Below are 16,929 nucleotides of genomic sequence, written 5' to 3'. Positions count from 1 at the left end.
ATTTATGCTATGAAATTATAGTATCCTCCAGAACTGAAGGACACCTTTGATTTCATTCAATGGCTGAACCTAGAATGCAATCTCTGAAAAATCTTCTGATGTAGAAAGATGTCATTGTGGCGTGATGGAGCATTTTTCAACATAATTGTTCATGATTGATCATTATTGATTTAGAAAAAGGTAATTCTAGAACATGGTAAATCTAGATTTACAAGGTGTCATAAAAGGGATGTTGATGTTTGTTTTTTTCTATTTATTTCCTGAGTGCAGTATGTGCGATTTTTCTTACAGTGTTAAATTGTTGATTTGATAGCATGCCTAAAAAATAATGACTTGAAGTAACATTGTTTTAAACAAATAAATGCCCTATTGTTGTGCTAACAATCTGTCTTCTGTCTTTGTATTAACAACTAAGTTTTGAGTACAGCTTACTTGAGAAATTTAAGGCAATCTGTTTCCACACATTTGTCTAGTAATGTGAACAAAGCAGACTTATTAAGAGAACTGTTTTTGAGTTCTGTGCACTAAGCTTAACTTACATCTCTAAATTGGCTGAACTTGTCAAATTGAGTTAGCAACACTCAAGTTTTCTGGTAACCTATACATATACACAAGTTACCTATACAAAGTTACAGTAAGTTTTATTAACTAAAAAATGATAAACTATTTTGCTTGAGAAATTTGAGACAGTCAGTTTCCACAGGTTTTCCAAGTAAGTTCAACTAATTACTTTTTACAGTGTGTATTGTAGTGCATGCCAAGTTCATACAATTCTTTGGTACGTGAACTTTTCTAGTACTTTTCATTTACTGCAAGATTACTTTACAGTAGTAAAATGAAAATTATTTTTTCCCCCAAAAGTTCATTGCTGAATTATACATCTGTATCTGTAATTTAATTTATGTATACTGTAATAGACATTGAGCTGCAAAAATAATTCCTGAATCCAAGTAAGAGTTTTTTGTTACAGTGCTATTGATCTCAGTGTTCACTGGGCAGGAAAGTCATCTGTGTATTTGAATTGTGTGTAAGCATGTAAACACACAAAATCTTTACTTGTCACACAATTTCTGAAACCTGACACTCAAACACCAGAACCACACGACAAATCTGCAAAACCATACACCAACCATTCTCTGCCTTTGACTCAGTTTTCAATTTCATAAAACACTTTTTGCAAAACACAGCAACACACAATTCTCTATGTAACACACAAAAATTTGGTGTTTGCAAATGTTTGCACCAAAAATGTTTGTGATATTTTGAATGCAGTGCTTCATTTTGCAAAAGATGTGAGGCATTTTGCATTTTGTGTGTGCAATTCTTGGATTTGTGTGTAAAGTTTTGAAATAAAGAGGCAAAGTTTTGAAAATGTGTGTAAGCAGTTGAAAAAAACCTGTAAGAAAACTGTAATAACTAGATTGAAAAGTTTGAAAGACAAATTTATGCTGGCTTGTCCTGAAATCTTGTTTAAAAAACATAAATGGGTTGGTCAGATGTTCTAGATGTTTGTTAAAGTGTTGCTTGTTGGTTGCTAGGCTCTTGCTATGCAGTTACTGGGGTGTTTATAGAGTATATGGTTGATAGAGTTTGTTCTGGGTGATTACAGACATTCCCACCTGTTAACAACAGAAAATCAAACAGTTTTCAAAACTGATACGGTTTCAGTGCTTTGATTGTCAGCAAATATTATTTCTTTCTAATGTTAGGAAATTCAAACGTTTTTGTTGCTCTTAAACGTGATTATACCATCTATGTAGCCTATGTCTTCTTTAGTGATACTGTCACAGTGTGCCAAAGACGAGGACTAGGAGAGATGCCGGTAACAAACGTCACTTTTATTAAGTCAACACAAACTCATGTCAACAGAGGTATCTCCGTGGAAGCAACTGAGGTTAATGTGGCAGAGAGTGCATGAGAACAGTCTTATCTGAAACACCCGGTTTCCAGTTCACAATCCTTTGAGCACACGAATATCTTGGTGATAGGCAGAGCACAGGCAAGTTACAGTCTTTTAGCAGAGCCGAAGAGAAAGCCATTGAAGGAGTAACCTTGAGACCAACCGATGAGCCAGAGTGGTGAGTGTGGTCTTATAGTGTGTGATAATGTGCAGGTGCTCAGTACTCAGGTGATTGAGGGCGTGGATGCGTGATTGATTCTGTGATTGTAGATGGTGTCTCCGTGACAGTACCCCTTCCCCCACGGGCGTCTCCAGACGTTCGGGAACCACGACGACGAGGCCGGCCTCGGCCTCTGGGAGCGGGACGGTCCAGATGGAGTCGGTGATAATTGGCACTTAATGAAGGGTCAAGGATGTCATCTCCGTCCACCCAGGAGCTCTCTTCGGATAAAGAGGCAAAGTTTTGAAAATGTGTGTAAGCAGTTGAAAAAAACCTGTAAGAAAACTGTAATAACTAGATTGAAAAGTTTGAAAGACAAATTTATGCTGGCTTGTCCTGAAATCTTGTTTAAAAAACATAAATGGGTTGGTCAGATGTTCTAGATGTTTGTTAAAGTGTTGCTTGTTGGTTGCTAGGCTCTTGCTATGCAGTTACTGGGGTGTTTATAGAGTATATGGTTGATAGAGTTTGTTCTGGGTGATTACAGACATTCCCACCTGTTAATAACAGAAAGTCAAACATTGTTTTCAAAACTGATCCAGTTTCAGTGCTTTGATATTATTGTATTTCTTTCTAATGTCAGGAAATTCAAAAGTTTTTGTTGCTCTTAAACTTGCACTAAACGTGATTATACCATCTAAGTAGCCTATATGTAATTTTAGAGGGGGGGGGGGGGGGGGGGCTTGCTTTGGTGTTGCCACCCCTCATAGACCCCATGCCACCCTAAAAATTATTTTCTAGATCCACCCCTGCGCAGTCATCCAAATGATGAAAAAATATTACCGTAAACAAAGTATTTTGCGACACCACGAAATAAACGATAGACTTTTTATTTCATCCATCCAATATATATCGTCATATCGCACAGCCCTATTGGCTATCTGAAAAAAGGACAAGCCCTTTGATATGCCATCCTATTTCAAAAGGAAGTACACAAGAAAATAAAATTGTGCTTAGCAAACTACTTCATGAGGTCTATAAAATATTCCTAACTAAAAAGCTCCACACATCTTTCATGCTAAGAGGGCGATGAAAACCATGCACAGATAGTTTTTCCTCTATTAAACCACCTAGCCCCTGGTGTTAGTGAAAGAATGTGAATCAAAGTGGGGGAAAATTACACCAATGTTGTTTTACGGTATGATTGGTGGAAGCATGGTGATGGATGATTGCTTCCATAGAGGAAAAATTTGTCTAGACGTGCTGTGCAAATTGCCACCAAATGATGCAACAGCCTTAACTGTGGCCACCGTGCTATCAATAACACAACACGGCCTGTCGAGGGTCTTCTGTTTGAGTCATGAAATAGAGGAAAGTAGAGAAAGGGAAGAAAAGGCATGCTCTCATTAATTACAGTAACAGGATGCTTCCTCCTCCTCCAGGCAGCGGAGAGAGGTGACAGAGAAAGTGACGCGTCACTATGTCTCCGCTGCCAACCCCAAATGTCAGCCCAGTGTTATTTATCTGCTCCGTCCTTGCCGCTTTTTGAGAAAGAGAGAGTGAGAGAGAGCATTCTGGGGCCTGTTGCACAGGCCACTTCATCTGATTCGAGTGGCCACAGGCTTCATCCGAGTATTCCAGCTCTGAATTACATTTTAAGTTGAGTCATCCAAGCCTTCAGATGATTACTGATATATATTCATAATGGCATGGTTATTAGCAGCATTAAAGATGACTGTTTGTGTAGCTATGACTAGCTGTTTGTCTTGATTGAAAGACATATTTAAGTGGTCTTAGAACATTTAAAGCAAAGAACATTCTCAATTTGGATCCAAACTTGGATTCCTCATTAATCTGGAGCACCTGACAGCATGTATGACTATAATAAGATTGGTGAGAGACAATTACCTTCTTCAGGATGGAGGTGAGTCTCTCCAGCTCACAGTCGATGATGATCTGACCCTCCTTCTTTTTGTCCAGGTCCTGGAACACTTTGAGGAAGGACGCTTCTGTCATTGTCTCCACATTCACAGAGGTCACCAGCCAGTTATGCTCTGCTGCTGTGTCCAGAACCTTCTGCAGAACCGACAGTCCTAGAATACCAATTACCAAAATTAGGTTAGCAGATCTCCAAACAGTTGAGGTAATCAGTTACATCAAAATGATTCATTTTTGACATTTAGTAGAAATTAAGATTTTCATTTTGTACTAGACAAGCAAGTTAAGCCTAGTTCACAATACACGACTTAAAACATCGGCAGATCGCTGTGCTGTTCAGACTACATGACTTGCTGTCTGTCTTGAAGTTGTTGTGGTGTTCACACTACGTAAATGATCTGCAACAGGGGGTCACACACTACACGAGCTGACAACAACTCACCCAATGACTCTATCCGCTCCCCAAACCACGTGTTCTCATGAAAACACACGCAAGAAGTAACGGGAATGATGCGAAACAAGTGAAACAGGAGTTGCTTATTTGAAAATGGACATTCGGGAAGAAATTAGTGCTGCAAGCTGTTTGCGAGATGATTTGTTCTGAAAAATGTTGCTCCATCTTGTCTGTCCATTCTTGTCTGCAAACTTTTCTTAAAGCCATGCTGCTGCTGCTGTTGTTCTTCCACTGACCTTAACCCATGCCTTGCTCTCTCATTGGCTGTAGCTTATTGCGACACCTGACACCACATGATGTCGAGTCGGCCAACCAGTCCAGATATTTAGCATACTAGATATTCGTCTGGTGTCGGCGACACATCAGCGAGCCTCTTTGATGCGTCGTTGAGTAGTTCACATATAAGGATTGCCGAGCGCTGATCACCCGCTGATTTTTCCCCGATCACAGCCTGACCTGTCGGCGAGCTCACTGACTTGAAAATCGGGCTTAAAATCCTGTAGTGTGAACTAGGCATTAACTGCACTTAATTTGAATTGTTAGGTGATTAACAAAGAACCTCAAACCTGAACAGAACAGAGAAACTGAATAAAAACAAACTCTAAACCGGAACTAACAAACCAAAACCGCGACAGTATCAGAGTATTATGCCATTAGCTTAGCAACATTAGGAACACTTATGAAGGTGCTGTACATAGCCGACAGTGATTCAGCACTTCAGGTTTTGAAACAGATTGTGTCTTTGTGATATGTGGTGTTGAAATATTGTTGACTTTACTGGCTACTAAGTGCATAGTTTTTGATTTAGAGGGATTTTTGTTGGTGTCGAGGGAGAAAGCTGATTGGTCCCTTGGTGTTGCGCACATGCATCCACCATCTGTGAAACCAATGCCAAGATCAATGTCTTCACTAATCAAACCCCATTTCCTGTCTGTGAACACTGTGGCTCTCACTCTCCACTGCCCTGTATCTTCCTGTTTTTTCTGAAGTCACAGCCAATAAAGTGGCGTTCAGATGGTCAGAGGTGCCTGGATATAACAGAGTGTTGATACTGTAGTCCTCCAAGCTCCTGAGCTGCTTCAGAATGAATTCCTGATGAATTAACTTACCAGCACGCCATTATTTACACATTACATTTCACACAAAGTGTCACATTAACCAGTACTTTCTCCAAATATACAGTGGGTACGGAAAGTATTCAGACCCCCTTAAATTTTTCACTCTTCCACATATCACAAAGACACAATCTGTTTCAAAACCTGAAGTGCTGAATCACTGTCGGCTATGTACAGCACCTTCATAAGTGTTCCTAATGTTGCTAAGCTAATGGCATAATACTCTGATACTGTCGCGGTTTTGGTTTGTTAGTTCTGGTTTAGAGTTTGTTTTTATTCAGTTTCTCTGTTCTGTTCAGGTTTGAGGTTCTTTGTTAATCACCTTGACTCTTAATTAGTTCAGTTCTCCTCCGTTCTCTTCTGGTTTGTTTCTATGGTTACTGATTTTATTAGGTTCCTCAGTTCAGGTGTGTTTAGTTAGCTTCTCCATTTGTTTGTCCTGTCTATTTAAGCCCTGTGTTTCTTTTAGTTCATTGTCAGTTCTACGTCTTAAGTTGGTTTTGTTTTTCCTGTTCTGGAGTTTTATGTTAGTTTCTGAATACGATTGCTGTTTCCTCTCTTCTGCAACCAGTGGTGACAGATACAGGGATTATCAAACTTTTTAATGCCAAGAACCCCTAAATACTATTTTCCTCTGGAGAGGGCCCCCCTTCCAAAACTTAAATGCAACTATATATTTTCATGTACACTACAGTTAAAAAGTTTGGGGTTGATGAAATGTTTTGAAAGAAAAATCTGATGAATAGCAAGTTTAAAATAACAGCATTTATCTGAATAGAAATATTTTGTAACAAAGTAAAAGCCTTTACTGTCAATTGAATGCGTCCTTGCTGAATAATATTATGTATTTCTTTAAAAAAAAGTAAAAAATATTATGCGTGATATTGTAATAAAATAATACTACTAACCTTTTGAAGCTGACTTCACATCAAGAACACACTTATGATGCCCTAGTACGCTGCTTATGGAGGCAGCTCACTAGAGTTTGGAACAGAGTGACAGTTTCTGCACATAACACCAGCCTCATCTCTCACATAAGAATCAATTTTTTCTCAAGGATCATATGATCCCATGACGTGATGACAGTTGAAAGTACAAGCGTACATGATTGCTCTTATTATGCTGCCACTGAGAGCATTTTGCTTCTTGTGTTCTCAGTACTTCAGCACCATGGCCAGCTCCTCCAAACTTATCAAAACCTCTCCAACACTCAACTGCAAGCTTTCACAGCCATCTATGCATTTTGCTGCATGAGTACTTCACAGAACAAGGCCAGTAATTAAAAAAAAAAATCCTGCTCCAAAACTACCTATGAAAGTCTATGGCCTCTAGTAAATTCTGCCAACCTCTACAAAGAGACATAAATACAGTAACTCCCCTGTGAGCATTTCTATGGGAAATTGTTTATGAAATGTTTAATGGACTTACTCAGGTTTGTTTTAGGTTTTGAACAGCACCCAAAGTAAAAAAGCGTGCACTCAAATTTTACAGTCTTTGTTAAATGCAACACCACACAGCTGTTGCATGAGCTGTAATTAAAAGGAGAGCAACAATAAGGATGCACACTTTACAATTTATGGAACCACTGGATCCCACAGCAGAGATAACAGGAATAAATATTTCATTTATGGGGTGGGATGGACCACAAAATAAATCACAGGAAGCAGCAACTGTACCAGAACTGTGTCTTTCTGTGCACTACAGAGACTACACACTTAGATAAAGCATTATTTCATGAAAATTCACTCATTTCTTATTCACTTTCACATCATTCCAAATCTGTATGACTTTATTTTAACCACTGTACACAAAAAAGGAGACATTTTAGAGAATTGAACAATTTATATGTCAAATGTGGGACAAATAAAATAAGAGTAAAATAAAATAAAATAAATAAAATAAAATAATAAAATAAAATAAAAAATCTGTTATCATCCAGTTTGTGAATGAATTGTTATTTTGAATATTTTCAATGAATCAATTGATCCAGTTCACAAAACTGGCTCAAATGATTGATTCACGAATCTAACTGTTAAGTTTTTGAGTTCATGGTCTCAGTGATTCAGTAGCAGCGAATAACCACCACCAGAGGGAAATTTAATCAGTGAATAATGATTTAAATTTCAGTCTGTCACTCACACAAAGTTATCATGTGACTTCAGAGGATTTGTAATATAGTGCATAAATCATATGAACTATTCACCTTTTTCCTGAATGCAGAAGTCTTGTCTGACTCATACCGGAAAACTGTTTTACATTTCCTTGTCAAATGTGCGTATTTTCCTAGATGATAATGTAACATTAAACCTAAGAAAATGGTTTAAAAAAATAACATATGGCTCCATAGTTTCACCCATTGTGTACAGTGTTACAATGACAGTATTTCTGCAGTGCCTTGCCTGTTTGTTTAATGATTGTGTAGATAACATGAAATGGCCCTAGGTTAACTACACTGACAACAGGTCATAGAGCTTTGGATCGTGGCAAGGTTCAGAAGGCTTTTTGTAGAATGTATTGCACACAGCGCTGGACTCAGACATTCTTTTCAGGTTTGGTGGTGCTCAAAAGAGTAATTTCTAGGAATTCCCTTAGTTCATTGCTGTTGTTGTGGCAACCAACAAAAGAACAGCTTGACCCTGAGCTCATATTTATTCTTAAAAAAGGTTTTGTTGAATTAATTCAGTTGCTCTTTTTACCCAGTATTAAAATGGGTTTCTATGGAGACTTGAATAAGACAACAGGTCAATGGAAGTTAGAATCTGACATAGAATATATTCAGTGGTTGCAGAGGGAAAAGGTGGATATGCTTGTGATAACTAAATGGTGCATTTGTTACCTTTTTAAAGCTGTAATGAGGACATTTAAGCAACAAGTATAAAACATGACGGTAAGTAAACAGTCTCAGAAAGTTCTTGAAGCCGTCCAACTAGACATCAAATCATATTTACAGTGTAGTTTGAAAAACAAGTCAAAAATTGTTGGATTCCAAAGGAAAGAAAGCACATATTGACATCAGAAGCAAGGAATATTGATTTCCTCCTCTGCTTCTGTCCGCCTCTGTTTTGAGCACTTGCCCTTTGACCCCTCTGCATCTGAGCCAGTGTTGCTTCCTGCTTGACTCAGTGGGAGTACAGCTGGACCACTTTAAGATTGCAGGATGATTTGACATTAAGGAGTTCACACTCCCAGCAGGCTCAACAAATGGCTCACGATGCACACAGAGAACAGAGCTAGCGGGGGAAGACGTCTCTCCTTAAACTCATTCTCACTCATCTGGGGTGGTGGAGTACTACATCAACAAGGAAAACAGTACATGGCGGAGGGGCTGATTTTATACGCATAAGAAGCTGACGCCATGGCTGGGTTCACATACGAGCTACATACACTCTCACACGTATGTCCTTAAAAGGCTTAAAATGACCCCGTAGACAGTGCAGAACTGTATCTAGGCAACAAGAGGCTGGTTATATGGATTCTTGTGGTTTGGTTCCTCTCAGTCACAAAGTTAATGATCCTACAATCTTAACCCAGAGTCCTCAGCACTTCCACAAGATAAAACCATCACGAGACACCCGTGGCGTGCATATAGGCAGGCATCAAACCTATTGTGTGCGTAGTAGAGCAATGACAGAACTGACAGCGACAAGGCAAAAAGAGAGCCGGAAAGAAGGGAGCTGGCGATGAGATCACTGTAGGGAACTAAATTTCTTAAAAAAGACCTGTAATATGCAGATCCATTCATACTCCCATCATGGTCGGCTGAGCTGAACGTCTGTGACAGATGGTGACACGTTACGGGGACACTGCAGCCGATTGGCTATGGGGGAAAAGCACACCTGGTGCTGACAGGTGTGTCAGATTCTACCTGCTCAGGGAGCAGCACCGGATTCCAGTGACTTTTCTAGAGCAGATCTAGGAATTTCAGGTATTTATTTTGAAGCGAGAAAAGACAGGCATTCAAAATTCCTGTATTGCTGTGCTGTGGGATGGTACATGGCAACAGGGACCAAAATTAACATTCGCCGGGCGCCAAATGCAACTAAAAAATTGGGTTAGTCACCATTTGGCTGGTAACTTTCTTAGGAACTGCAACATAATAAATCAAATTAGTTAGACAGTCTAATTTGAATCAAATTAGAACAATAGTTTGACTCTCCCTGATGTAAAAGATGTGTGTTTTAAATAAAAGACAACCATACTAAAGAAGCCATCTGTATGTCTTAACTTTTACCAAAATGAAAGCTTTGCCATCAGGATTTATTCAGAGTGTCAAATGTTTAAGACTGTTTTTCCGAAAACATGTGGCAAAACATATGTGAAATATATTTCACAAACAAATGAAGCCACCAAAACAAACATATGAGGAACAAAATTATTATGGCTGACTCGTCAATGTTCATTACTTAAGAATTCTGTCATTATTTACTCACTTTCATACTGTCCCAAACTTCTAATGAGCACAAAATAAGCTATTTTGAAGAACGCTGGGGTTCAAACAACATTGGACCCCATTGACGTTCACTGAATATATGAAAAAAATATTTTCTTCAAACATTTTTTTTTGTGTGTGTGTGTTCTAGAACAGAAAGAAAGTCATACAGTTTTGGAACAATATGTGGATGAGTAAATAATGACTTAAATTCCAAACGGATAAAAATTTTATATATATATATATATATAAAAAAAAACTATCAAACAAAAACACAAAAAACAAAACATGGCTTGTAAGAAATGTAATTTTGGACCCTTCTTGGAATAACAATGAAACTGTGTGTGGGGGTGCTTTGAAATTGGGATTTTCAGCTGGATACATTTTTCTCTGGCACAACGGTTTCATTCTGCCAGATCCACATGAAGAAAGATACACAAATGAGCTCTAAGTGCAGGAAGAGATGCATCCACTCAGATCAGAACACTATTGTTCATCCCAGCAACACACAAGCAGGCAACTCTCTCATGAGTCATATCTATATCTGTCATTACACACCAACAAACAAAAGCTGACTCAATGTGCACACCAGCAATGTGGTGGTAAACACTGGTTCTCAGAAAACCAACCAGCCCCTTTCAAAAGAGAATTCTAATGGACAAACTCACTATAGAGTTTAGTGCACAGTATTTCACCCACAAACCATTTTTACCAAGCGCTGAATGTGTTGCTATAGCACTACACTATGCATATTTAAATTCTCATGGGCTTCAGAGGCACCTCAGTTCTATGCAAATTAAGCTTAATATACAATACCCCTTTTAGCGCGCGCTTTTAGAGAGAGATTTAGAGAGACTTTCTATTCATGTCAAGGGTTTTCAAACTCTTTGATGCCAAGAACCCCAAAATATGATGACTACCTTGCAATCACCTTACACTGTGTGAAAAAAGGTCTTTATTAAATATTCAGTAATATTTATTATAACATTTTTATTATTATTCATTTATTAATGTTATTATAATAATGGTAATAATATATTACATTTTTATTGTAATAATGATAATAACTAGTGCTGGGCAACGATTACATTTTTTAATCGCGATTAAATCGCATTGTTATGCACAAAATTCAATAAAGAATTCAAAAGTAGTGTATTGTGCACTTTTTCATTTAAAAGTACTGCTATATGAACAAAAATGCAATAACATTTGTTTTGCAAACACTTAAACAAATAAGGTGCTTTTTTACAGTAGTATTCCTTTTACATAGTAGCACTTAAAATATTTATTGTAAATCTCAACTTAACATTAATGTAATCAAATTAAATATAAAACCAAAGCTATTTGCCACTGCCAGGGAATTAACATTTTTATATAAAATATTTTATAGTTTGTCATAGAAAAACAAGTTATGCTCAGAGTCCAGAGCCTCGATCATAACAGGCACCTTCCGAGAGTGCCTGTTATAATGAGACCTGCACTATCGCGGGACCTAACGCAGCAGGACAACACTTGATGGGCGAGTGAGGGTGCGGGTGTGTAGACACTCATGTGTGCGGGATAATAAGGGTGTATCAGGCAATCTTAACCGTGCCCGAGCGTGTCTGACCCCCAAAGCCCGGTTTGTTTGACTAGTGTGATCGCTCCGTGCCACGCTCGGTTGGAAGAGGTGGGCCAGAGCACAGCTCAGTTATATATATACACACACACACACACAGTAGATCAGTGAGTGTGAGCGCTAACCGCACCCGAGCGCTGAACTTCTGATACATGCAGCATGATTGCGTGAACATTTCTGAGTGGCAAAAGTGATAGATCTGTAAAGCAGTGAGAGGGCCGTGTGTGTTACCACGTCCCAAAATAATAAACCACAAAGTTAACAAAACGATGCACTCCACTGTGCTGAGCGAGAGCTCTTCTCTGCTGTCTTCACGTGCTATCGGAAACGTCCTGTTTCCCACTTATGAAGTCGTGAGCGCTTCTGCAGTCTTAGGCCCACCCCAAATGCGCTCATTAGTTGAGATGCGTGGTGACACCCATCCCAAGCCAGTACTGATCAACAGCCCACCCCTCCTGTGACCCATGGTTTGTCTGTGTATTTAAAGCCAGTGAGAGACAGACTTTTATATTATTAAAAAAATAAAAAAAACCTACGTTAGCACGCGATAAAATTGTCACTGTTAGTCAATTAATGCGATAACACGTTATGTCAGGGGATCTGGAAGGAGAACCCTATTGCAGTGAGTGTAACAAGGGTTTATTGACAAAACAGATCAATACAAAATAGTGAGGTGCACAGGGGAAACCACAACAGGCACAAACAGAAATAGCTAGGGAACGCCACTGGAACAGCCAACATCAACTGGCAGAATACTACAGCAGAGGAGGCAGCAAGACCAGGCCGGTGGAGAGACCAGAGCAAGGCACCAGCGAGCTGAGCTCAGATACTTATGGACCATAAACTCTGAAGCACCCCAGACAAGGGAACGCTAACACCACAACATAGCTCCACGGGAACACAAATTACTCCAAGACAGGCAAGAGAATAAACAAAGGATTTTTAAAAAAAAAATTAAAAAAAAATTAACCAACACAAATAACTAAAACATCAACCAAAAATGAAAAGAGATCAGGACTAAGATAACTAAATGAACACTAAAAGCAAAAACAGACCAAATCCAAAAAACAAGGAGCAAGACAAGAACTACAAGAGGCAAGACTAGGTCACAAGATCAAACAGACAGGAACACATACTCCGTCACATCCACAGACAGAGACCAACACAGTGAGGGAAAAGAATGACCACGAACCAGCAAAGACAATAAGGCAAGGGGCACTATAAATGGGGAGGAAAACGAGAAACAGGTGAGAGCAATTACACCAACAAGGACTCAATGAGGGCGTGGTAATGAGGAAACCAGGAGGAGGGGCTAAAGCACATGGCTGAGAAAAACAATCAACTAGGCCATGTGCTGACAAGACAACAGACACAAGAAACAAAACAACCAGAGTTGCCTCCTGGCATACAATTCCACCAAACAGATCACAGTTGCCAGATTGAAAGTGCAGGCAGCGGTGGGAGGGGAGGGGGTGTGGGGGGGGTCCTTGAAGTCAGAGTCATAAGTGGTTAGAACTGGGCTGGAGCAGACTGTACAGGAACATCCTCAGAGGTCATGACAGGGAGAGCAGTATACTCAGGGACAGCCTCCACAGGTGAAACATGACTAGCAGGAACATACTCCGAGGGACTCATCAGAAACAGCAGATAGCCAGTCTGGTAGGATCTCAGTGGGCGCAACTTAACTAGCAGGGACAACCTCTGTGGGCTTAGCAAGACAGACAGGATCAATCTTCAAGGATGGGACAAAACTGACAGGACAGCCTCTTCAGGTGGAACACAACTAGTAGGAACGTCCTCCAAGGGACTCGTCAGAAGCAGCCGAGAGCTGGTTTGATCCCAGTGTGTGTAACTTAACTAGCAGGAACAACCTCTGTGGGCTTGACAAGACAAACAGGAACACATCTCCATGGCCATGACCCAACTGGCAAGGACGGCCTCTAATGACATAACAGGACAGACATTTTATATGGCCATAACTTGACAGGCAGGAACGACCTCTGTAGGCGTGACAGGACAGGCAGGAACACTTTGTATGGCCCAGACAGAATAGGTAGGGACAACCTCTGAAGGCATGACTTGACAGACAGGAATAGTCTCCATGAACTTGACTGGCAGGAACCACTTCTTTAGATCTGACATAACAGGCAAGAACCATCTCTATGGATTGACAGGGACAGCTTCTGTGGACTTGACAGACAGGAACGATCTCAAAGGGCTTGACATACAGGGACAACTTCTGTGGACATGAAAGGTAGGAGCAATCTCAATGGACTTGACTGGCAGGATCAACTTCTGAAGGCGTGACATGAAAGGCTGGAACAGTCCCTTTTATAAAACTTCTGTACATGAGTCAAATAGACCGGGAGGCTTGAAAGAATACTTCGTAACTGTAACTTGAGGCTCTGACACCAAGGCCACCGAACTAGACACCTCTGGACTCACAGGGCTAGAGGGTTCTTAACACGGGTCCACCTGGAACCATGGGTTGAGTGTTCAGAAGGACGGCCCATAAGTTGATACATGTCCCCGCCTTCTCCACATCTGAGGGGATGAAAAATATTGATCAGCCAACACGTTAAGTGAAGCGGACTTGATTGACTCCGAGGTGGCTAAATTGGCCTGGGTCAACAGGAATGACTTGACTGCAATTTGGATGGCCGCGTCGGTCTGGATCAACTCAAGAGTGTCTGGAACTAACTTGACAGACTCTAATAACTGCAGTGGTCTTGGCCGACTTAGTTGACTGGAACTAGTTTAACTGATACAAGGAAAGCCACAGTGGACTGGTCATCTCAGGAATGATTTGAACAGACTTGCATGAGGCAAGGATGGCTGCAGAGATCTTAGTTGACTCCAGAGTGTCTGAAACTGGTTTGTTGGACAGTGACGACCAGAGCAGTCAGTCAAATCAGGAATAACTAGAACAGATTTCACTATGGCAAGGATAGCCACAGGGCTCTTGGTCAACTTAGGGGTGTCTGGAACTGGCTTGACGGATTCAGGAATGGCAGCAGCTCAGAGGTATCTGGAACTAACAAGACAGGATTAATGAAAACCAGGGCTGAATTGACAAAGAAAAAAAACCTGAAGTAGTGAAGCTCATCTGCTGGGTCGTAATGTCAGGGATCTGGAAGGAGGACCCAATTGCAGTGCGAGTAACAAGGGTTTGACAAAACAGATCAAAACAAAAGGGTAGTGAGGTGCACAGGGGATACCACAACAGGAACACAATAAACAGAAATAGCTAGGGAACACCACTGGAACAGCCTTCGACATCAACTGGCAGAATACTACAGCAGAGGCGGCAGCAAGACCAGGCTGGTGGAGAGACCAGAGCAAGGCACCAGAGAGCTGAGTTCAGATACTTATGGACCATAAACTCAAGCACTTGACAGACAGGAACGATCTCAAAGGGCTTGACATACAGGGACAACTTCTGTGGACATGAAAGGTAGGAGCAATCTCAATGGACTTGACTGGCAGGATCAACTTCTGAAGGCGTGACATGAAAGGCTGGAACAGTCCCTTTTATAAAACTTCTGTACATGAGTCAAATAGACCGGGAGGCTTGAAAGAATACTTCGTAACTGTAACTTGAGGCTCTGACACCAAGGCCACCGAACTAGACACCTCTGGACTCACAGGGCTAGAGGGTTCTTAACACGGGTCCACCTGGAACCATGGGTTGAGTGTTCAGAAGGACGGCCCATAAGTTGATACATGTCCCCGCCTTCTCCACATCTGAGGGGATGAAAAATATTGATCAGCCAACACGTTAAGTGAAGCGGACTTGATTGACTCCGAGGTGGCTAAATTGGCCTGGGTCAACAGGAATGACTTGACTGCAATTTGGATGGCCGCGTCGGTCTGGATCAACTCAAGAGTGTCTGGAACTAACTTGACAGACTCTAATAACTGCAGTGGTCTTGGCCGACTTAGTTGACTGGAACTAGTTTAACTGATACAAGGAAAGCCACAGTGGACTGGTCATCTCAGGAATGATTTGAACAGACTTGCATGAGGCAAGGATGGCTGCAGAGATCTTAGTTGACTCCAGAGTGTCTGAAACTGGTTTGTTGGACAGTGACGACCAGAGCAGTCAGTCAAATCAGGAATAACTAGAACAGATTTCACTATGGCAAGGATAGCCGCAGCGCTCTTGGTCAACTTAGGGGTGTCTGGAACTGGCTTGACGGATTCAGGAATGGCAGCAGCTCAGAGGTATCTGGAACTAACAAGACAGGATTAATGAAAACCAGGGCTGAATTGACAAAGAAAAAAAACCTGAAGTAGTGAAGCTCATCTGCTGGGTCGTAATGTCAGGGATCTGGAAGGAGGACCCAATTGCAGTGCGAGTAACAAGGGTTTGACAAAACAGATCAAAACAAAAGGGTAGTGAGGTGCACAGGGGATACCACAACAGGAACACAATAAACAGAAATAGCTAGGGAACACCACTGGAACAGCCTTCGACATCAACTGGCAGAATACTACAGCAGAGGCGGCAGCAAGACCAGGCTGGTGGAGAGACCAGAGCAAGGCACCAGAGAGCTGAGTTCAGATACTTATGGACCATAAACTCAAGCACCCCAGACACCAGGCAAGGGAACAGGTCAGGACAGGAACTCTAAGACAAGACAAGACATAGCTCCACAGGAACACAAATTACTCCAAGACCTACAAGAGAATAAACAAAAGGACTAATAAAAAAGGCTAAATTATTCAAATTAACCAACACAAATAACTAAAACAAAAAAATGAACAAGAGATCAAGACTAAGATAACTAAAAGAACACTAAAATAAAAGCAAAGAGACAAAAACAGACCAAATCCAAAAACAAGGAGCAAGACAAGAACATAGAATTACAAAAGACAAGACTAGGGCAAGACTAGATCACAAGATCAAACAGACAGGAACACATACTCAGCCACAAACACATTGACAGAAAGAATGACCACGAACCAGCAAAGACAAGAGGGCAAGGGACACTATAAATAGGGAGGAAAACACAAGGAACAGGTGAGAGCAATTACACCAACAAGGACTCAATCAGGGCTAACAAGAGGGTGTGGTAATGAGGAAACCAGGAGGAGGGGCTAAAGAAGCACATGACTGAGAAAAACAATCAACTAGGCCATGTGCTGACAAGACAACATAGACACAAGAAACAAAACACAAGACAACCAGAGTGTCAGGGCAAAAGCCTGACACGTTAACTTGCCCAGCCCTAATAATAACAATAATAATAATAATTATTATTATTTTAAAAATGTAATTGCATTTTAATAATAATTACATTTAAATAAAAAAT

General features: G+C 40.6%; 1 protein-coding gene across 1 annotated transcript in view; it reads right to left on the bottom strand.

Annotated features, from left to right (window-relative positions):
- Nucleotides 1–16,929, bottom strand: part of gria1a (glutamate receptor, ionotropic, AMPA 1a) — an 83,195-nt gene that overhangs the window by 46,005 nt on the left and 20,261 nt on the right. Inside the window, exon 4 of the mRNA XM_016254662.1 lies at nucleotides 3,969–4,153. Within this exon, the coding sequence (XP_016110148.1) occupies nucleotides 3,969–4,153 (185 nt within the window). The remainder of the gene's footprint in view (nucleotides 1–3,968; nucleotides 4,154–16,929) is intronic.

Source organism: Sinocyclocheilus grahami, unplaced genomic scaffold (assembly GCF_001515645.1).
Source record: "Sinocyclocheilus grahami isolate Dianchi unplaced genomic scaffold, SAMN03320097.WGS_v1.1 scaffold1273.1, whole genome shotgun sequence".
NCBI classification, from domain to species: domain Eukaryota; kingdom Metazoa; phylum Chordata; class Actinopteri; order Cypriniformes; family Cyprinidae; genus Sinocyclocheilus; species Sinocyclocheilus grahami.
The sequence above is the reverse complement of the archived record's forward strand: the minus strand, read 5'-3'. Positions and strand labels throughout refer to the sequence as shown.